At 40.0% G+C, this 23,114-nt stretch overlaps 1 protein-coding gene, 1 long non-coding RNA gene and 3 other non-coding genes across 9 annotated transcripts in view; 1 reads left to right on the top strand and 4 right to left on the bottom strand.

Moving 5' to 3' along the window:
* Positions 1-2,700: 2,700 nt before the first annotated feature.
* On the bottom strand, positions 2,701-2,915 carry LOC133539423 (small nucleolar RNA U3). The gene has a single exon (XR_009803375.1). It is a non-coding gene; the product is annotated as a small nucleolar RNA U3 (small nucleolar RNA).
* A 2,337-nt stretch (positions 2,916-5,252) lies between these two features.
* LOC133539417 (small nucleolar RNA U3) lies at positions 5,253-5,467 on the bottom strand. The gene has a single exon (XR_009803369.1). It is a non-coding gene; the product is annotated as a small nucleolar RNA U3 (small nucleolar RNA).
* A 2,340-nt stretch (positions 5,468-7,807) lies between these two features.
* Positions 7,808-8,022, bottom strand: LOC133539418 (small nucleolar RNA U3). The gene has a single exon (XR_009803370.1). It is a non-coding gene; the product is annotated as a small nucleolar RNA U3 (small nucleolar RNA).
* Positions 7,904-13,926, top strand: LOC133538728 (uncharacterized). Its single transcript, XR_009803093.1, has 3 exons — positions 7,904-7,945; positions 13,605-13,667; positions 13,734-13,926. It is a non-coding gene; the product is annotated as an uncharacterized LOC133538728 (long non-coding RNA).
* The window catches only part of micu3a (mitochondrial calcium uptake family, member 3a), a 66,890-nt gene continuing 53,185 nt past the window's right edge, over positions 9,410-23,114 (bottom strand). For 3 of the 5 annotated variants that reach the window (XM_061880454.1, XM_061880457.1, XM_061880458.1), the window contains 6 exons: positions 21,067-21,161; positions 20,786-20,957; positions 15,673-15,781; positions 15,395-15,552; positions 10,507-10,575; positions 9,412-10,293 (listed from right to left, as the gene is read on the bottom strand). In XM_061880454.1, coding sequence (XP_061736438.1) covers positions 10,507-10,575; positions 15,395-15,552; positions 15,673-15,781; positions 20,786-20,957; positions 21,067-21,161 — 603 coding nt within the window. In that variant the 3' untranslated portion in view covers positions 9,412-10,293. Of the gene's footprint in view, positions 10,294-10,506; positions 10,576-15,394; positions 15,553-15,672; positions 15,782-20,785; positions 20,958-21,066; positions 21,162-23,114 lie in introns of all 5 variants that reach the window. The other 2 variants (XM_061880456.1, XM_061880455.1) reach the window with 2 other exon arrangements.

Here is a 23,114-nt window from a genome sequence, read left to right as displayed (position 1 = left end):
GAATCACTTCATGAACTGATTCGTTCCTTTCTCAGTTCAGTTGACCATGCCGGTATGAGTGGAACTGGCGCATTCTGTGACACACTGAACCCTCGACGTCGGCGAACGACGCAGCCAGCTACTCATCATGGGGGCGGGGAAGACTGAGCGAACGATTCGTTCACCGCGGATTAACGACATGAATCACTCAGTGAACGACAACGCTCTCGCTCTCTGCTCTGTTTGCCCCAATGCCGCGAGTCATTCTCCTCCCGTCGCGGGGATATGTTTCATGCCATTGGCATCCCTTCTCCAAGCTAACTTAAGTTGATATTTCCATTTTTATATTTTTAAATGTAAGCTACAGAAATTTTAGTTGTAATGTTGGTATTTTTGCCACTTGGTTTAATATTTGTTTTGTTTTATTTAAGGTAGCCTATTTATTTTCTTTTTGTTTGCACATTAAAGTTGATATTTTCTTTGTTATATTTTTAAACGTAGGCTACAGAACATTTAGTTTTTATGTTGGCATTTCTGGCTTTTACCTTATTAGTTTTATTTTGAAGGTATTTATTTTCTTTTTGTTTGCATATTTAAGTTTACATTTTCTTTGCCACAGAACATTTAGTTTTTATGTTGTTATTTGTTAAGGGTTTCTTAATTTAATATATGTTTTTGCAGAGAGCGATTCACGTCCGTCGCCCTCTGGCCCATAGAACTGTAGCTGAGTGATTCAGGTTCACGCTGCACTCACTCACTCATTCGGAATCAGGATTCGCGAACCTACTGACAGGGAGAACTGACTGTGTCGCGGAGGATGACGTCACATTGAAGCTCTCGTTCAGTCACTGTGCGCGTTGTTCATTGGGTGCTGAGGGCTTGTGTCCTTCGCGAACTGACACACACCGAGATCTGGCGCTGGGGAAGCTGTTACTGACTGACTCATGATTCGCCGACCTAAACACAGAACTGCTGCTGCAATAGTGATTCGGTGAACAAATCTTATAATGACTCAATTTAAGGAACTGATTCTAGTGATTCAGTCCAGTCAAAACAACTGCCAATCCCATCACTACTTGGGAGTGCATTTTTCCATGTGGCCCCCCCGAATCAATTTAGAGTAAAATAACAGTCCTGTTATTGATGTTCTTCTAAACAATATGTTGGAAATTACTTAGGTCATGCCACTTTAAAGGCCTACTGAAGTCAGATTTTTCTTGTTGAAACGGGGATAGCAGGTCCATTCTATGTGTCATACTTCCTCATTTTGCGATATTGCCATATTTTTGCTGAAAGGATTTAGTAGAAAACATCCACGATAAAGTTCGCAACTTTCGGTGCTAAGAGAAATGCCTTTCCTCTACCAGAAGTCGCAGACGATGACGTCACATGTTTGATGGCTCCTCACATATTCACATTGTTTTTAATGGGAGCCTCCAACAAAAAGTGCTATTCGGACCGAGAAAACGACAATTTCCCCATTAATTTTAGCAAGGATGAAAGATTTGTGTTTGAGGATATTGACAGCAACGGACAAGAAAAAAAAAAAAAAAAGTTAAAAAAAAAAACGCGATCGCACTGGGACGGATTCGGATGTTTTTAGACACATTTACTAGGTTAATTCTGGGAAATCCCTTATCTTTCTATTGTGTTGCTTGTGTTTTAGTGAGTTCAATAGTACCTGATAGTCGGAAGGGTGTCACCACGGGTGTCTTGACGTGCAGTGTCTCAGGGGAGTCGACGGCAGCTATGGACGGCACAAGCTCAGCTTGTCTCCGGTAAGAACTGACTTTTTACCACAATTTTCTCATTGAAACCTGCTGGTTCACATTCGGTAGGATCCATGATCTCTTGACCGCGCTCTGATCCATAGGAGAGTTTCACCTCCAGGAATTTTAAACAAGGAATTACCGTGTGTGTGTGACTAAAGGCTAAAGCTTCCTAACTCCATCCTTCTACTGTGACTTCTCCAATATCAATTGATCCATCCATCCATCCATTTCCTACCGCTTATTCCCTTTTGGGGTCGCGGGGGGCGCTGGCGCCTATCTCAGCTACAATCGGGCGGAAGGCAGGGTACACCCTGGACAAGTCGCCACCTCATCGCAGGGCCAACACAGATAGACAGACAACATTCTTACTCACATTCACACACTAGGGCCAATTTTTAGTGTTGCCAATCAACCTATCCCCAGGTGCATGTTTTTGGAAGCTTTTGGAAGTGGGAGGAAGCCGGAGTACCCGGAGGGAACCCACGCATTCACGGGGAGAACATGCAAACTCCACACAGAAAGATCCCGAGCCTGGATTTGAACCCAGGACTGCAGGAACTTCGTATTGTGAGGCAGACGCACGAACCCCTCTGCCACCGTGAAGCCTAATATCAATTGAAAAAATTGCAAAAGATTCAGCAACACAGATGTCCAAAAATTCTGTATAATTATGCCGTTAAAGCAGACGACATTTAACTGTGTGTGCGCAGCGCTCACACTTCCTAAAAACTTGTGACGTCTTGTGTACACGTCATCATTACAAAACGTTTCAAAGAGTAATCTCCCAGGATATTTAAAATTGTAATTTAGTAATCTAAAAAATACCACACTGGCTTGTACAGTGGTTATGTAATTTTACAATAACTATGTGACTGCATGATGATCTATAGTAGGTTATAATAGACCATTAGATTAATCATATTTATTGCATTTTACAAGATTTTAGAAAACCACTCTGAACATACCCCTTCCATCAAAACTCCACAAGGGGGCAATGAACGTTCATCAATGACATCAAACATATGATAAAATCATTATTCAATGTCAGCTTCACGTTCAGGAAGGGATATCTCATCTCTTCATCGTGGTGAGCGAGACCAAACACTTTAGAAACACATTTCTCAAGTCAATAACTATAGAAATGATCCCTGAAAGTATAGTCTTAACTTCACATTGGTTTCCAACGGCAAGTCATCTACAGGGCTACTTTTTTCACCTGGGGGCGCTCTTGCTGTTTATTCCTGTAAAATAACAGTTCATAGACGGTAAACAAACCAAGTACGTGTATGTCATTATTGACGGATTAGAACCCTTTAAAGTATGTATAATTATCTAGAACGCTAGTGCATGTACGCCCCAGAATGCATTGCAGAATCTGACGTGACACTATTAGTTGTTTTACCATCAACAAAATCAAGTATATAAAACATATTCGAAGCGGCGTATAAAGCATTTCATTACATATATAGTTGCCATGTTGTGGCGGCGCTGTGTGTTAAATACGCACTTAATACGGGAAACAGGCAAAAGATAAAGTCTGTCTAGTAAAATGTCCCCAAAGAAACACAGCAACGTACTAACAGTTCTGATGTAAAATTAAAAAGCTCGAATGATAAGCATAGTTAAAACATTTATGGCTGACCTGGTTATAAAAAACACTGTATGAACATTAGGACTCTGTCCTCCGATTAAATACATTATTACATTATATTACCGATACCGAGGTATGTTGTGTAGGTTTAGCTAACAGTTTTCTCCTCAGACACTAGAGGGCAGCATTTAGGTAATACCGTAAATGAGTTAAAAACTTTTGAAAGCTAGCAAAAAAACGAAACAGTCAGACATGTTTTACGCCACACCGCATGAAAACATAAAACAAACACACAGGGTTAAGACAATTAATTTGAAGGACATAACTGACATAAGCAACGTCGAGTGTACTACAGACAAATGCAATTAAGGCTCTTGGGAGTGAGGCCAGAGTTTGTACTTTTTAAGAAACACTCAAGCGCTCGTAACTTACATTTATTTAATTAATACTGATAATAAAGGAATATTATTAACCTACCAGTGTGTATCAAAGCCATGACCAACGTGCGAAATCCTGAAAGAAAATGTACCTGCCCGTTGGGTTAATTAATCTACAAAATGGCTGTCCAAAAAGAAGAGGTTAAGTAAGAGTGTTCACTGGGCATGCGCAATACAAAAGCCTGTCACTGCCATCAAAATAAAAGTTCTCATTAATAATAGAAATATAAATTTTAATTTATTATTAAATTTTTTTATAAATTGTATTTTATCCTCAATCGTCTGGTCGATTATATTTACTTTTACTATTGTTTTGTATGAGGATTTGATTTATTATGTACATTTCACCACAGTCTGATAGTTTATATATCAATGATGAAATCTTAACATTGCAACTCATGCCAATACGGCCGGTTTAGTTTACTAAATTACAATTTTAAATTTCCCGCAGTTTCCTGTTGAAAACGTGGCGGAATGATGACACGACGATGACGCGTGTTTGTGACGTTATTGGTTGGAGGGGAGAGATCAGCCCAACACGACTTACGGCTAAAAGTCGTCTCTTTTTATCACGCAATTACACAGTATTATGGGCATCTGTGTTGCTGAATCTTTTGCAGTTTGTTCAATTAATAATGGAGGAGTCAAGGTAGAAAGATGGAGGTGGGAAGCTTTTAGCCTTTAGCCACACAAAAACACGGTATTTCCTTGTTTAAAATTCCCAGAGGTGAAGCTTTACTATGGATCAGAGCGGTCAAGCGAACATGGATCCCGACCAACGGTCCCTCTAAGGTGTGCGCCTGTGCAATTGCGCACTGCTCACGAGCCGTCTGCCCACAGCAAATGTATGCCGCGCAATAAAAAAAATCAAATAAAGCAATTTTCAAAGTAACTGACGACAAGAGGCAGCTATGGACGGCACAAGCTCAGCTTTTCTCCGGTAAGAACTGACTTTTTACCACAATTTTCTCATTGAAACCTGCTGGTTCACATTCGGTAAGATCCATGTTCTCTTGACCGCGCTCTGATCCATAGGAAAGTTTCACCTCCAGGAATTTTAAACAAGGAATCACCGTGTGTGTGTGTGACTAAAGGCTAAAGCTTCCTAACTCCATCTTTCTACTGTGACTTCTACAATATTAATTGAAAAAATTGCAAAAGATTCAGCAACACAGATGTCCAAAAATGCTGTATAATTATGCCGTTAAAGCAGACGCATTTAACTGTGTGTGTGCAGCGCTCATACTTCCTAAAAACCTGTGACGTCTTGTGTACACGTCATCATTACACATTTCAAAGAGTAATTTCCCAGGATATTTGAAATTGTAATATAGTAATCTAGAAAAGACCGTACTGGCTTGTAGAGTAAATTTGTACATTTTCAGTAAATATGTGAGCGCATGGTAATTTATAATAGGTTATAATAGACCATTAACTTGATCATATTTGTTGAATTTTACAAGATTTAAGAAAACCACTCTGAACATACCCCTTCCATCAAAACCCCACAAGGGGGCAATGAACGTTCATCAATGACATCGAACGTATGATAGAATCATTATTCAATGTCAGCTTCACGTTCAGGAAGGGATATCTCATCTCTTCATCGTGGTGAGCGAGACCAAACACTTTAGAAACACATTTCTCAAGTCAAGAACTATAGAAATGATCCCTGAAAGTATAGTCTTAACCTCACATTGGTTTCCAACGGCAAGTCATCTACAGGGCTACTTTTTTCACCTGGGGGCGCTCTTGCTGTTTATTCCTGTAAAATAACAGTTCATAGACAGTAAACAAACCAAGTACGTGTATGTCATTATTGACGGATTAGAACCCTTTAAATTATGTATAATTATCCAGAACGCTAGTGCATGTACGCCCCAGAATGCATTGCAGAATCTGACGTGACACTATTAGTTGTTTTACTATCAACAAAATCAAGTTTATAAAACATATTCGAAGCGGCGTATAAAGCATTTCATTACATATATAGTTGCCATGTTGTGGCGGCGCTGTGTGTTAAACACACACTTAATACGGGAAACAGGCAAAAGATAAAGTCCGTCTAGTAAAATGTCCCCAAAGAAACACAGCAACGTACTAACAGTTCTGATGTAAAATTAAAAAGCTAGAATGATAAGCATAGTTAAAACATTTATGGCTGACCTGGTTATAAAAAACACTGTATGAACATTAGGACTCTGTCCTCCGATTAAATACATTATTACATTATATTACCGATACAGAGGTATGTTGTGTAGGTTTAGCTAACAGTTTTCTCCTCAGACACTAGAGGGCAGCATTTAGGTAATACCGTAAATGAGTTAAAAACTTTTGAAAGCTAGCAAAAAAACGAAACAGTCAGACATGTTTTACGCCACACCGCATGAAAACATAAAACAAACACACAGGGTTAAGACAATTAATTTGAAGGACATAACTGACATAAGCAACGTCGGGTGTACTACAGACACATGCAATTAAGGCTCTTGGGAGTGAGGCCAGAGTTTGTACTTTTTAAGAAACACTCAAGCGCTCGTAACTTACATTTATTTAATTAATACTGATAATAAAGGAATATTATTAACCTACCAGTGTGTATCAAAGCCATGACCAACGTGCGAAATCCTGAAAGAAAATGTACCTGCCCGTTGGGTTAATTAATCTACAAAATGGCTGTCCAAAAAGAAGAGGTTAAGTAAGAGTGTTCACTGGGCATGCGCAATACAAAAGCCTGTCACTGCCATCAAAATAAAAGTTCTCATTAATAATAGAAATATAAATTTTTATTTATTATTAAATTTTTTTATAAATTGTATTTTATCCTCAATCGTCTGGTCGATTATATTTACTTTTACTATTGTTTTGTATGAGGATTTGATTTATTATGTACATTTCACCACAGTCTGATAGTTTATATATCAATGATGAAATCTTAACATTGCAACACATGCCAATACGGCCGGTTTAGTTTACTAAATTACAATTTTAAATTTCCCGCAGTTTCCTGTTGAAAAAGTCGCGGAATGATGACACGACGATGACGCGTGTTTGTGACGTTATTGGTTGGAGGGGCGATAGTATCCCAGCACGACTTACAGCTAAAAGTCGTCTCTTTTCATCACGCAATTACACAGTATTATGGGCATCTGTGTTGCTGAATCTTTTGCAGTTTGTTCAATTAATAATGGAGGAGTCAAGGTAGAAAGATGGAGGTGGGAAGCTTTTAGCCTTTAGCCACACAAAAACACGGTATTTCCTTGTTTAAAATTCCCAGAGGTGAAGCTTTACTATGGATCAGAGCGGTCAAGCGAACATGGATCCCGACCAACGGTCCCTCTAAGGTGTGCGCCTGTGCAATTGCGCACTGCTCACGAGTCGTCTGCCCACAGCAAATGTATGCCGCGCAATAAAAAAAATCAAATAAAGCAATTTTCAAAGTAACTGACGACAAGAGGCAGCTATGGACGGCACAAGCTCAGCTTTTCTCCGGTAAGAACTGACTTTTTACCACAATTTTCTCATTGAAACCTGCTGGTTCACATTCGGTAAGATCCATGTTCTCTTGACCGCGCTCTGATCCATAGGAAAGTTTCACCTCCAGGAATTTTAAACAAGGAATCACCGTGTGTGTGTGTGTGACTAAAGGCTAAAGCTTCCTAACTCCATCTTTCTACTGTGACTTCTACAATATTAATTGAAACAATTGCAAAAGATTCAGCAACACAGATGTCCAAAAATGCTGTATAATTATGCCGTTAAAGCAGACGACATTTAACTGTGTGTGTGCAGCGCTCATACTTCCTAAAAACCTGTGACGTCTTGTGTACACGTCATCATTACACATTTCAAAGAGTAATTTCCCAGGATATTTGAAATTGTAATTTAGTAATCTAGAAAAGACCGTACTGTCTTATAAAGTAATTTTGTACGTTTTCAGTAAATATGTGACCGCGTGGCAATCTATAAAAGGTTATAATAGACCATTAACTTGATCATATTTGTTGAATTTTACAAGATTTAAGAGAACCACTCTGAACATACCCCTTCCATCAAAACCCCACAAGGGGGCAATGAACGTTCATCAATGACATCGAACGTATGATAGAATCATTATTCGATGTCAGCTTCACGTTCAGGAAGGGATATCCCATCTCTTCATCGTGGTGAGCGAGACCAAACACTTTAGAAACACATTTCTCAAGTCAAGAACTATAGAAATGATCCCTGAAAGTATAGTCTTAACCTCACATTGGTTTCCAACGGCAAGTCATCTACAGGGCTACTTTTTTCACCTGGGGGCGCTCTTGCTGTTTATTCCTGTAAAATAACAGTTCATAGACAGTAAACAAACCAAGTACGTGTATGTCATTATTGACGGATTAGAACCCTTTAAATTATGTATAATTATCTAGAACGCTAGTGCATGTACGCCCCAGAATGCATTGCAGAATCTGACGTGACACTATTAGTTGTTTTACTATCAACAAAATCAAGTTTATAAAACATATTCGAAGCGGCGTATAAAGCATTTCATTACATATATAGTTGCCATGTTGTAGCGGCGCTGTGTGTTAAACACACACTTAATACGGGAAACAGGCAAAAGATAAGGTCCGTCTAGTAAAATGTTCCCAAAGAAACACAGCAACGTACTAACAGTTCTGATGTAAAATTAAAAAGCTCGAATGATAAGCATAGTTAAAACATTTATGGCTGACCTGGTTATAAAAAACACTGTATGAACATTAGGACTCTGTCCTCCGATTAAATACATTATTACATTATATTACCGATACCGAGGTATGTTGTGTAGGTTTAGCTAACAGTTTTCTCCTCAGACACTAGAGGGCAACATTTAGGTAATACCGTAAATGAGTTAAAAACTTTTAAAAGCTAGCAAAAAAACGAAACAGTAAGACATTTTTTACGCCACACTGCATGAAAACATAAAACAAACACACAGGGTTAAGAAAATTAATTTGAAAGACATAACTGACATAAGCAACGTCGAGTGTACTACAGACAAATGCAATTAAGGCTCTTGGGAGTGAGGCCAGAGTTTGTATTTTTAAGAAACACTCGAGCGCTCGTAACTTACATTTAATTATTTAACACTGCTAATAAGGGAATATAGTTAACCTACCAGTGTGTATCAAAGCCATGACCAACGTGCGAAATCCTGAAAGAATATGTACCTGCCCGTTGGGTTAATTAACCTACAAAATGGCTGTCCAGAAAGAAGAGTTCACGTAAGAGTGTTCACTGGGCATGCGCAATACAAAAGCCTGTCACTGCCACCAAAATAAAAGTTCTCATTAATAAAAAAAATATACGTTTTTATTTATTATTCAATTTTTTTAATAAATTGTATTGTATCCTCAATCGTCTAGTACAGTGGTTCTCAACCTTTTTTCAGTGATGTACCCCCTAATCAGAGCAAAACATTTTTGGTTGAAAAAAAAGAGATAAAGAAGTAAAATACAGCACTATGTCATCAGTTTCTGATTTATTAAATTGTATAAAAGTGCAAAATATTCCTCATTTGTAGCGGTCTTTCTGGAACTATTTGGAAAAAAAGATATAAAAATAACTAAAAACTTGTTGGGAAAAAAACCAAGTGATTCAATTATAAATAAAGATTTCTACACATATCGCATTGTTGCATTTCTTTTCACAGTTCATGAACTTACATTCATATTTTGTTGAAGTATTATTCAATAAATATATTTATAAAGGATTTTTGAATTGTTGCTATTTTTAGAATATTTTAAAAAAATCTCACGTACCCCTTGGCATACCTTTAAGTACCCCCATTTGAGAACCACTGGTCTATTCTCTTATATTTACTTTTACTATTGTTTTGTATGAGGATTTGATTTATTATGTACATTTCTCGACCTGTTGTAAATTATTGAAAGACAAATATCGAATCGTCTTGTATTGAAAGTGCCTCAACGTGTTTGTACATTGCAGATGTATATTTATTCTTCAATTAAAAGTAGGTCAGATATAACAGGAAAAAAAAGTTCTTACATAGGAAATATATTATGATTAATTTATTACCTTGGAAAATATTATTTTACACTTCAGGAAGTGTTTTGTATTTTAAATAAATATGTATTGTGCACGATCATGAAATTTTAACACTTGGTATAACATTAAACATATGGTGTGCATAATATAGGTTAAAAACAAACAAGATAATGTACAAATAAATCGAGATGAGTATGACATAAAATGAGGAAATAAACAGTGGGCAGGATAATAATGCAAATATATTAGTGCAGTATATGTATAAACAACATCAATAGACAATAACTAATACTGTATATTGATGATTTTTTTCTTCCAGTTTGTATTCAGCTTTTCAAATGGTCCTGTTGTAAAGCTTCAGACTTGGTTTGTTAATGGTTGTCCTCCATTTGTCCGCCTGTATCGTTCCTCTTAACATGCAACAGCTCACTTTCTCTTGGCCTCAGCGGTATCATGGATGTGGGTGATGCCCCTTCATCTAAAAACACATGACAAATGAGAGCAGCGGGAAAATATAAAGTAAAATTCGTGGGACTAATAGTAAATATAGTACAACACATTGTGATTTTGAAAGCAAGCCATTTGTTAGCCAGCTTCAACTTTCCCACGATATTCCTAAATCAGTTTTGTAGTACAATAAGAATTGTTTTTCCACCACTAAATATGGTATTTGTATAATTATTGGTCATACTTATCTGCTTGCCAGTTCCCTTTTCAGGCAGGATTTAAAGGAGGTGGCTCGCTCCATTGATTTGTATCCCTGAGAGATGTCAGAGAGAAAAATGAAAGTGTAAGGAATAATATAAGAGCAATTTGTAGCAATACAAGAGAAGATAAACAATGCGAGGTGAATTACAGGTTTTTAGCATTTTTATGTAGTGGTGTGACATTTGTGATATTAAAAATTTGGAATAAGAGATGAAGAATGCAGGGAAAAAAACAGGGAAGAGGGGACAGACAGAAAAGAAGAGGAATGCTTAAGTAATTAGTAACAGTGCGACACACATGATCTTAGTTTTGTTGCAAGACATGACAGTGGACTCTTAACGACTTATCACAAAATACCACTGGACTGCAGTGTTGTTCTTTACAAGCAGCTCAAGTGCAGCGACAAGGGGCGCTTTCCATTTCATTTGACGTTTTTCACCACTTCATGTAATTAGGTGGAGTTGTTAGCAGCCTTTTTTCCTCCAAACTGTCAGCAGAGCAAAGATCAAACATCCTCAAAAATCCCCCAGGGGTTTCCCGAAAATGTACATACCGCACAATGATATGACATAATCATTGGTCCAATGAGTATTCAAATGGTCTTTTTATGTCAAATGGTGAATTATGTTAAACATTTTGAGATAATAATTGTACTTGTGTTCAACCATGGCAACATATAAATGGATTTAACCGCTGTTTATGTTTAGAGTGTCCGCCCTGAGATCGGTAGGTTGGGAGTTCAAACCCCGGCCGAGTCATACCAAAGACTATAAAAATGGGACCCATTACCTCCCTGCTTGGCACTCAGCATCAAGGGTTGGAATTGGGGGTTAAATCACCAAAAATGATTCCCGGGCGCGGCACCGCTGCTGCCCACTGCTCCCCTCACTTCCCAGGGGTTGAACAAGGGGATGGGTCAAATGCAGAGGACAAAAGAAATCTGCGTTCAAAAGACTCCGGCTTATTAGTGATTCCTAGAGCCCAAAAAAAGTCTGCGGGCTATAGAGCGTTTTCCGTTCGGGCTCCAGTACTCTGGAATGCCCTCCCGGTAACAGTTCGAGATGCTACCTCAGTAGAAGCATTTAAGTCTCACCTTAAAACTCATCTGTATACTCTAGCCTTTAAATAGACCTCCTTTTTAGACCAGTTGATCTGCCGCTTCTTTTCTTTCTCCTATGTCCCCCCCTCCCTTGTGGAGGGGGTCCAGTCCGATGACCATGGATGAAGTACTGGCTGTCCAGAGTCGAGACCCAGGATGGACCGCTCGTCGGGACCCAGGATGGACCGCTCGCCTGTATCGGTTGGGGACATCTCTACGCTGCTGATCCGCCTCCGCTTGAGATGGTTTCCTGTGGACGGGACTCTCGCTACTGTCTTGGATCCGCTTGAACTGAACTCTCGCGGCTGTGTTGGAGCCACTGTAGATTGAACTTTCACAGTATCATGTTAGACCCGCTCGACATCCATTGCTTTCGGTCCCCTAGAAGGGGGGGGGGGGTTGCCCACATCTGAGGTCCTCTCCAAGGTTTCTCATAGTCAGCATTGTCACTGGCGTCCCACTGGATTTTCCTTGCCCTTTTGTGGGTTCTTCCGAGGATGTTGTAGTCGTAATGATTTGTGCAGTCCTTTGAGACATTTGTGATTTGGGGCTATATAAATAAACATTGATTGATTGATTGATTGAAATTTCGCCACGCCTAGTGTGTGTGTGACAATGATTGGTACTTACTAATGTTTCCCCACTCAAATAAATCAGCAAATCACCTACTGTAGTAATCAAGGCACTTTATTCTGACTTACTGGTGCACTTCCATAGAATGCGTGTGTTGTTGTTCTACTGAGTACAGTTCACGTGTATGACAGTGGCGGTTTTAGCAATGGACCGCATAAGCAACTGCTGGGGTTGCACACGATGGTCAAGCAGTTTGAGCGAAGCATTAAAAACAAGTGAAAGTGAGTGTAGAGTTTGAGAAGAAAAGGCAGCAATTGTTCAAATAGAGAGATAGGAAATAGCTTTCACAGAGTCCTGAAACAAGTGGTTCATAAAGGTAATCTGGTCAGGGAAAAAACGAAAGTGCGTAGAAGGAAATGTCTTTTAAAAATATCCCTTTCATCATCTTGTGGAATACAATCGGACCGTGATTGTGTCTGCAGCGATCACTTTGTAAAATGTTTGTTTGAATATTTGATTTGTTTTAGAAACTTTCTGTGATGCAATCCAGTTTATTCTATACTATATTAGTAGTGTTTGAAAGCAGAACTAATAGTCAAGAAAGACCAATAGATCGCATAAGTTTTCTGTTCTTTTGTGGTTGCTATGCCTAAATATAACTGTAGACCTGGTTGTCATGTTAAAACCTAGTAAGAAATATTGTGATTGTGGGTCCAATCCACTGTACTTTTGTTGTCGATTTTCATAACAGAAACTAAAAGCTAGTTGTTGTTTTGCAGGAAAGCCAAGTGCTTTATTCCACACGGATGACCACATTAGAGCGTCTTCGGTGATATATGTAAGCATTAAGAAAATATCCTTAATAATATTACTAAACTAGATGAATAAATCTCTCATAGGCTCAACAACATATACTTCACCCTTGATACCGCTAGCAAATATTGCTGAACAACAGGGACATCTATAGATAAATAATGAGACAAAATATGAACGTCACACCATAAAAAAAACTGCACACATGAATTGTAGATGACAGATAAATATTCATAGCAGAAAATTAACAGCAAACAAATGTACCCTTTTTTCCATTAGTGTCACCAACACAGCAGTACGGGACTCGTTATGTCAATCAAGTACATTACTTAACGATGCACAAATAAGTCCAACTTTGTCTTTCAAGGATTAATGCTTGATTTATAGGTGTCTCTAATCTTTCTTCTCTAATCTTTTCTTCTCTGCAACCTCACTCTAGTGGTTCTCAAATGGGGGTACTCTAGGGAGTGAGGTTGCAGCTAGCAGGAATGTCTTGGTTATAATAAATGGTTTAAATGTACGGTACAGGCCAAAACTTTGAACACACCTTTTCATTCAATTCGTTTTCTTTACTTTCTTGACTATTCACATTGTAGATTGTCCCTGAAGGCATCAAAACTATGAATGAACACGTGGAGTTATGTACTTAACAAAAAAAGGTGAAGTAACTAAAAATCATTTTTTGTATTCTAGTTCCCTCCAAGTACATGTCTTTTATTTTACAGGCACATTTTATGGACTTTGAGGATGGAGATGTGCACATGTTGTCCCAGGAACACCGCTTCCGGTTGTTCAGCTCTGTGGAATATGAAGGGCAGCTGTACATGACTCCTCAGAATTTCATTGGGTCTGTCACAATGAGTGTGCCAAGAAGTACGTATACTAATAAATACCAGGAGTGTCAAAAAAAAGTTGATTTTCGAATTATTCGCAATTCTTATTTGTAACGATTTTTAATCGATTAAAATAATTCAATAATCATTTTTTTTTTATTTTTTTTATCTGTCCTGTAGAGCAATATCAGGCAAATAATAGTGTTGCTGTAGATGCCCATATCAGCTGTACAGATTTCATTTAGAAAACACTAATTTTGGCTATTTATCTTGTTGCCTTCTTTGTATTTGACGTCATTAAATGTTTGGGTATGATATTATTGAAAAAAATATATATTCTAAAGAATATGGAAATTTATCAGAGCTGTTCATCTATTGTATGACTGCATGTGGTTAATCATACAACTGGAATTGGCGCAGTGGGAGGGTTGCCGTGCGCAACCCGAGGGTCACTGGTTCAAATCCCACCTAGAACCAACCTCGTCACGTCCGTTGTGTCCTCAGCAAGACACTTCACCCTTGCTCCTGATGGGTGCTGGTCGGCGCCTTGCATGGCAGCTCCCTCCATCAGTGTGTGAATGTGTGTGTGAATGGGTAAATGTGGAACTAGTGTCAAAGCGCTTTGAGTACCTTGAAGGTAGAAAAGCGCTATACAAGTACAACCCATTATACAAGTACAACCCATTATACAAGTACAACCCATTAAAGTTATTAAAAAAGTATTGGCTTCACGGTGGCAGAGGGGTTATACAATACGAAGGTCCTGCAGTCTTGGGTTCAATCCCAGGCTCGGGATCTTTCTGTGTGGAGTTTGCATGTTCTCCCCGTGAATGCGTGGGTTCCCTCCGGGTACTCCGGCTTCCTCCCACTTCCAAAGACATGCACCTGGGGATAGGTTGATTGGCAACACTAAATTGGCCCTAGTGTGTGAATGTGAGTGTGAATGTTGTCTGTCTATCTGTGTTGGCCCTGCGATGAGGTGGCGACTTGTCCAGGGTGTACCCTGCCTTCCGCCCGATTGTGGCTGAGATAGGCGCCAGCGCCCCCCGCGACCCCAAAAGGGAATAAGCGGTAGAAAATGGATGGATGGATGAATAAACACATGTGTACTGAAATTTTTTTTATATTTTAGTTTATTCAAAATAGCCACCCTTTGCTCCGATTACTGCTTTGCACACCCTTGTCATTCTCTCGATGAGCTTCAAGAGGTAATCACCTGAAAGGGTCTTCACTTCACTTGTGTGCTTGAAGATCATCGAGAGAATGCCAAGAGTGTGCAAAGTAGTAATCATAGCAACTCGAATATGAAACATGTTTTCAGTTAATTCACCTTTTTTTGTTAAGTACATAACTAGTTTTGATGCCTTCAGTGACAATCTACAATGTAAGTAGTCATGAAAATAAAGAAAACGCATTGAATGAGGAGAAGGTGTGTCTAAACTTTTAGTACTGTATATTTAAAAAAAATCATAATAGTGTAAAAATCCACTATTTTTACACTACTAAAAAATAGTGAACAGGGCCCTTCATTTTTTTCATAATCTTTTCCTCACCCTGGCTCCTCTGTGCAGCCGATCCTTCATGATGCCAATGAACTCCTTGTAAGACAGCTGGTCATCGTGATCCACGTCAAAGATCTTGAAGATAGTGTTGACCAAGTGACGTGTCAGCTTTAGACCTGTGGCCACATACACTGCCCTTGCAAACTCATCTGGTGGAACAAAAAACAAAATACTGTTTCTGGGTGTGGGTGTGTGTGTGTGTGTTTGTGCACACCAAAAAAACGGACAACATGTGCTTGTAGCGCAAGTATTAAAAGCTGGGTTCCAACCTTGTCCGATGGAGCGAGCGGCAAAATTGTACATCTGCATGGCAATAGCAAAGTCCTCCAGGTTGTTGAGAAACTGGAAGAAGGAACGGAACTCATCGAATGTGATTCCCTGAAAGACCAAAAAAAAAAACATACTTTTTGAGGCACTGTAACTCTTGGATAAACAAAAGGTGTGTAAAAGGAAGCTATATTTAACTGTCGATCAAAAGTTAATGGTGATCCTTGATAAATTGGAAAGCTTTGCCTTATAAATCAAAAGAAATATGCAAGTATGCCATTGCAAATGAATTCATACAATATATATTAGGAAAGAGAGGAAAAAAAGTGCATGTGTGAATGTGTGTGTGGTCGAGTGAGGCAGTGGAGCGCCGAAGTGTGGCGGGCGACAACAGCCTGAGGCAGAGATGGTGGTGGGAAATTTCAGGTGCTATTCATTGCTGGGAGGCAAGGGTACTCACAGAGGAAGGAGGAATATATCAAACAGATATAAAAGGCAATTGGAGACTTTCTTTACCCTCAAGATAAAATGCTAAACCACAAAAAAAAACACTTGAAATTTGTATTGTAAAAATGTTCAGCGGTGTGACGATACCTTCACTATTTGATGATGTTTAAACACAAAGCGTACATGGTCCAGATCACCGGTTCACTGCTGACTTAGCATTCTCAGTCTGATTTTTGACTAAAAAGGACCACAAACCTCCTACATTTATTTTCTGTTTTTGACATTGACTTTAATGCTGTTCATCACTGCAGTGTAAAGAAGATACATCCATCCATCCATCCATTTTCTACCGCTTATTCCCTTTTGGGGTCGCGGGGGGCGCTGGCGCCTATCTCAGCTACGATCGGGCGGAAGGCGGGGTACACCCTGGACAAGTCGCCACCTCATCGCAGGGCCAACACAGATACATCACATATTTTCATTTCTCTTTAGTGAAGTAAATTATATTTATATAGCGCTTTTCTCCAGTGACTCAAAGCGCTTTACATTGTGCAACCCAATATCTAAGTTACATTTAAACCAGTGTGGGTGGCACTGGGAGCAGGGGGTCAAAGTGTTTTGCCCAAGGACGTTAGGGCAGTAACTAAGCTGGCAGAAGCGGGGATCAAACCTGGAACCCTCAAGTAGCTGGCATGGCCACTCTACCAACCGAGCCATACCGCTTTTCAACATGCTCAAAAAGGAAGAACCAGGAGCTTATTTAATCCTACCCCTTTTTTTACTTCATAAACATTTTTTACACATATGTTCACTGCCTGTTTCCAATTTGTAACACAATTGTATCAAAGGAAAAGGGTGGAGTGCCATCTCCGGGTTGGGGAGGAGACACTGCCCCAAGTGGAGGAGTTCAAGTACCTAGGAGTCTTGTTCACGAGTGAGGGAAGAGTGGATCGTGAGATCGACGGTGCGGCGTCTTCAGTAATGCGGACGTTGTATCGATCCGTTGTGGTAAAGAAGGAGCTGAGCCGGAAGGCAAAGCTCTCAATTTATCGGTCGATCTACGTTCCCATCCTCACCTATGGTCATGAGCTTCTGGTCATGACCGAAAGGATAAGATCACGGGTACAAGCGGCCGAAATGAGTTTCCTCCGCCGTGTGGCGGGGCTCTCCCTTAGAGATAGGGTGAGAAGCTCTGCCATCCGGGAGGAACTCAAAGTAAAGCCGCTGCTCCTTCACATCGAGAGGAGCCAGATGAGGTGGTTCGGGCATCTGGTCAGGATGCCACCCGAACCCCTCCCTAAGGAGGTGTTTAGGGCACGTCCAACCGGTAGGAGGCCACGGGGAAGACCCAGGACACGTTGGGAAGACTATGTCTCCCGGCTGGCCTGGGAACGCCTCGGGATCCCCCGGGAAGAGCTAGACGAAGTGGCTGGGGAGAGGGAAGTCTGGGTTTCCCTGCTTAGGCTGTTGCCCCCGTCACCCGACCTCGGATAAGCGGAAGATGATGGATGGAATTGTATCAATGATTTCTAAATACAACAGTTCTATTTATAAATATTTATTTGAGTTAGGATTCACATAAAGAGATGAATCATATTTTATTTTCACTAACTATCATTGTTCCTCTTCCTTATACTGTGTAAATACTTTGTGTTTGAAAAACCCCTTAAAGTGCAAAAAAAACAAAAAAAAACAGATAATTGAATTTCAATATTTTTGATGAAATAAACAAAGGGTTTGTATGTTCTCTATATCCAACATTGTGTATAATTAAGTGACCTTTTTTGTAACACTGTTAATGAATGAAGTGTACTTTTGTAATTGTTTCCCCATATTTCTACACAAACATCTCTGATATGGTAATACTAGCGAGCAGTAAACAATATTAAGTAATTTTTGGTTTAGAACAGGGGTCGGGAACCTTTTTGGTTGAGAGAGCCATGTAAGCCAAATATTTTAAAAAGTATTCCCGTAAGAGCCATATAATATTTTTTTTAAGAATGAATACAACTAAATGCGTGCATTTTTAAGTATCACCAATATTTTTAGAGTATAATAAATCTTTTATTCTTTTTAATAACACTGTTATTCTGAAGCTAACCAACAATAAATAAAATACTTCTTACCATTAATGCGACTTCTTGAACAGGTGCGGTAGAAACCAGATGGATGGATTCAAATGCATGAGAATGTTTTATATTTTGAACGTTATTTTTGACACTGTGATTACCAGCGGAATTATTCATTACTTATCCTGTTAAGCAATATCAGCTAAGATTTATCTGAGAGCCAGATGCAGTCATCAAAAGAGCTGCATCTGGCTCCAGAGCCATTGGTTGCCTACCCCTGGTCTAGAACATGTTTTTGACTTCTATCATTATTTAAATGGTTCTTGCCATTTTGAGTTGTATATTTTATATGAGATTTCCAGTTCATTTGATCATCTATTATTACACCTAAAAATTAGATATACGTTACCCTTTTAATTCCTACTCTGTCTGTTTGTATTTGTGTTTGACTTTTTCTTCTATTGTTACCATAATAACATTATTTTAGTTTTACTGAGATCGTTCTAATTCATTAATTAAATATTGTGGTTATTGTGTAAATCACTTTAGTTAGATCCATTAACACTGCTCTTGCACACATATATTGCTGTTATTATATTGCTCTTATGTTCAATAAGAACAGTGATTTCTGTTGTGCTAGAAAAAGTTTTTGTCTGTATCTATATCATTTCCCAATTCCATTTTTTTATGTTCCATATTGCAAAATGTTTATAATTCCATATTGGGTTCAGTGCTGCCAGTGATGTGCATAATGGATGTGTGTAAAATGATGTTAGTCCGGTTTTGATTGTAAACAACTTCCTATAAACAAATACTACATATTTTAGGTGCTGTCAATTATTTTATTTTATTTTTTTTTTTCAAATTTAACGAGGTAGCTTGTGACTAATCACAATAAAATATCACATGAATCATGTATACACGGAGATTAATCACTTTTTTTTTTTAGCACACCACCTTTATATTACCTTAAGGACGGCATAGGATGCTAAGTGCAAAGATGAGTGAGGACTACAAAATACACCCCAGCAGGACTTCAGATAAAACCAAGGTCATCCATCCATCCATCTTCTTCCGCTTATCCGAGGTCGGGTCGCGGGGGCAACAACCTAAGCAGGGAAACCCAGACTTCCCTTTCCCCAGCCACTTCGTCTAGCTCTTCCCGGGGGATCCCGAGGCGTTCCCAGGCCAGCCGGGAGACATAGTCTTCCCAACGTGTCCTGGGTCTTCCCCGTGGCCTCCTACCGGTTGGACGTGCCCTAAACACCTCCCTAGGGAGGCGTTCGGGTGGCATCCTGACCAGATGCCCGAACCACCTCATCTGGCTCCTCTCGATGTGAAGGAGCAGCGGCTTTACTTTGAGTTCCTCCCGGATGGCAGAGCTTCTCACCCTATCTCTAAGGGAGGAAACTCATTTCGGCCGCTTGTAGATTAGATTAGATTAGATTAGATTAGACAGTACTTTATTTATTCCGTCAGGAGAGTTCCTTCAGGAAAATTACAATTTTCAGCACAACCCCATTCAAGATCAGACAAACATTACAGGGAGACAGAACAGGATCGCTGACGGGTCTGCCGGCTTCCAGCGCCCCTTACAAAAAAGATGACATACAGGTAAACAAGGGGGGGGAGATTAAAATAGAATAAAAAAATAAAAAATCGGTCTTAGCCTAGGCCCTGGAGTGGGGGTGCAGACTGAGGCCAAGGGAAAAGAACAACTCATAGCCATAGTACACATCCCTCTTACATGTGTGTAAGAGGGAAACATCAAACATCAAAGAACACAGAGGACATTAAAGACATTAAAGCAGCAGATACAACCAGACACTTCTACATACAGCTATGAATAAAAAGTAAAAGAAACATATCCACTGTGGTGGCCTCTGCGGTGTTCCACGCCATCGTCCGCTGGGGAGGAGGGAGCATGGCCAGAGACAGAAGCAGACCCAACAAAGCAACCAAGACAGCCGACTCCACTCCCGGCCAATGTCCAGTCCGCATGGATGAGCGTGGATACGTCCAAGGTACCCGTGATCTTATCCTTTCGGTCATGACCCAAAGCTCATGACCATAGGTGAGGATGGGAACGTAGATCGACCGGTAAATTGAGAGCTTTGCCTTGCGGCTCAGCTCCTTCTTCACCACAACGGATCGGTACAACGTCCGCATTACTGAAGACGCCGCACCGATCCGCCTGTCGATCTCACGATCCACTCTTCCCTCACTCGTGAACAAGACTCCTAGGTACTTGAACTCCTCCACTTGGGGCAGTGTCTCCTCCCCAACCCGTAGATGGCATTCCACCCTTTTCCGGGCGAGAACCATGGACTCGGACTTGGAGGTGCTGATTCTCATTCCGGTCGCTTCACACTCGGCTGCAAACCGATCCAGTAAAACCAAGGTAATTTGCATAAATTGCAGCAATTAATTAAATTTAAAATACCATTTAATAGGAATACACGTTTTAAGGCAGCTCCTCGCAAGCACACTAAATGCAGCATTTATTTGTTCAAGAGGCTTACACATGTAATGTCTTATTGATTTACAGTGTATATTAGTGTGGAGGTCACTATGTCAGGATATAATGGTTATACTATACCTTTTCATCAGGTATGCTTTGCTTGACATTTTCCAGGTAAGCGCCAATATTCTCCACATTGGTGAAGCGCAAGAGGATCTTGGCAAAGTCTTCTTCACTGATGGTAGTCATCCCTTTGGAGTAGGTCAGAAATTCAATCTCCAGCACTTCAGTTTGGAGATTATCCATGAACCTGAAAATATGAGTGAAGTGGTAAAGAGATTTGATATTTGTCCTCGGTAAGTCAGCATTGCATGAGCAGATCACAGTTTTTGTGCTGGTTATACTGAATAATACCATACCTGTAAAAGTCATCAAACGTGAGCTCAGCCTTCCCTTTTTTCCCAAAAAAATGGACCAGTAGGGTGGTGTCAATGGTTATATTCTCATCTGCGCGCTAATATAAGGGGGAAAGATAGAAGATCTGTGAGTGCACAAACCTTTTTCTTTCGAAAATTTGCAGTCTGTTTCTCAATACCAAATAATTTATTCAGTGCATTGCAGACTCATCCAATAAGGAGTAAACCAAAGTCCATAACGCTATTCGAGCGTTTTGACAGCAAGATAATTTGAATCGGAACAAAACTTGTTGCAAAACATCTCACAAAATTACGGATATGAATGTGTATTGAGAAACAGCTAATCATAGACCCAAAATAGCAATCATGGTGCCAAACGTTTGCAAATCATGTCAATGAAACAACAGAACACTCTCAGCAGCCATAATGACATCAATACACCAGTTCAGGTCGCATCTCAAATAGACGATCCAAGGCACTGTTAACATTTCTTTTATACGAACAGACAGAATGATTTGTTTTGTGAAAAGTTTGACTTCTGATTGATTGATTGAAACTTTTATTAGTATATTGCACAGTTCAGTAAATATTCCGTACAATTGACCACTAAATGATAACACCCGAAAAAGTTTTTCAACTGGTTTAAGTCGGGGTTCACGATAATCAATTCATTGTTCGAGGGCAAGGATCATCACTAACTCTTGAAAGTGGTCACTAATTGTGTGTGACATAACTGTTATTTCTAGAGATGTCCGATAACATCGGGGCTGCCGATTTTGTCGGCTGATGAATGCTTTAAGATGTAATGTCGGAAATGATCGGTATCGGTTTCAAAAAGTAAAACCTGTGACTTTTTAAAACGCAGCTGCGTACTCGGACTTAAGAAGAAGTACAGAGCGTCAATGAGCCTTCAAGGCACTGCCTTTGAGTGCCGGCCCAGTCATGTAACACCCACGGCTTTTCACACATGAGTGAATGCCTTGCATACTTGATCAACAGCCATACAGGTCACACTGAGGATGGCCGTATAAACAACTTTAACCCTGTTACAAATATGCGCCACACTGTGAACCCACACCTAACAAAAATGACAACAACATTTTGGGAGAACATCCGCACCGTCACACAACAGAACAAATACCAAGAACCCCTTGCAGCACTAACTCTTCCAGGGCACTACAATATACACCCCCCCGCTAACCCCCCACCCCCCATTCTCAACCCTACCCACCTCAACCTCCAAATTCCAAGCTGCTGTTTTGAGGCATTTAAAAAAATAATGTACTTTGTGACATCAATAATAAATATGGCAGTGCCATGTTGGCATTTTTTTCCATAACTTGAGTTGATTTATTTTGGAAAACCTTGTTACATTGTTTAATGCATCCTTCGGTGCATCACAATAAAATTAGGCATAACAATGTGTGTTTTCATTTCGGGCTCCAGTACTCCGGAATGCCCTCCCGGTAACAGTTCGAGATGCCACCTCAGTAGAAGCATTTAAGTCTCACCTTAAAACTCATTTGTATACTCTAGCCTTTAAATAGACTCCCTTTTTAGACCAGTTGATCTGCCGTTTCTTTTCTTTTTCTCCTATGTCCCACTCTCCCTTGTGGAGGGGGTCCGGTCCGATCCGGTGGCCATGTACTGCTTGCCTGTGTATCGGCTGGGGACATCCCTGCGCTGCTGATCCGGCTCCGCTTGGGATGTTTTCCTGTTGGCTCCGCTGTGAACGGGACTCTCGCTGCTGTGTTGGATCCGCTTTGGACTGGACTCTCGCGACTGTGTTGGATCCATTATGGATTGAACTTTCACAGTATCATGTTAGACCAACTCGACATCTATTGCTTTTGTCCTCTCCAAGGTTCTCATAGTCATCATTGTCACCGACGTCCCACTGGGTGTGAGTTTTCCTTGCCCTTATGTGGGCCTACCGAGGATGTCGTAGTGGTTTGTGCAGCCCTTTGAGACACTAGTGATTTAGGGCTATATAAGTAAACATTGATTGATTGAATTCCACAACTGTATATGTCAGTATCGGTTGATGTTGT

This window comes from Nerophis ophidion, linkage group LG20, assembly GCF_033978795.1.
Source record: "Nerophis ophidion isolate RoL-2023_Sa linkage group LG20, RoL_Noph_v1.0, whole genome shotgun sequence".
NCBI lineage: Eukaryota > Metazoa > Chordata > Actinopteri > Syngnathiformes > Syngnathidae > Nerophis > Nerophis ophidion.
The sequence above is the reverse complement of the archived record's forward strand: the minus strand, read 5'-3'. Positions and strand labels throughout refer to the sequence as shown.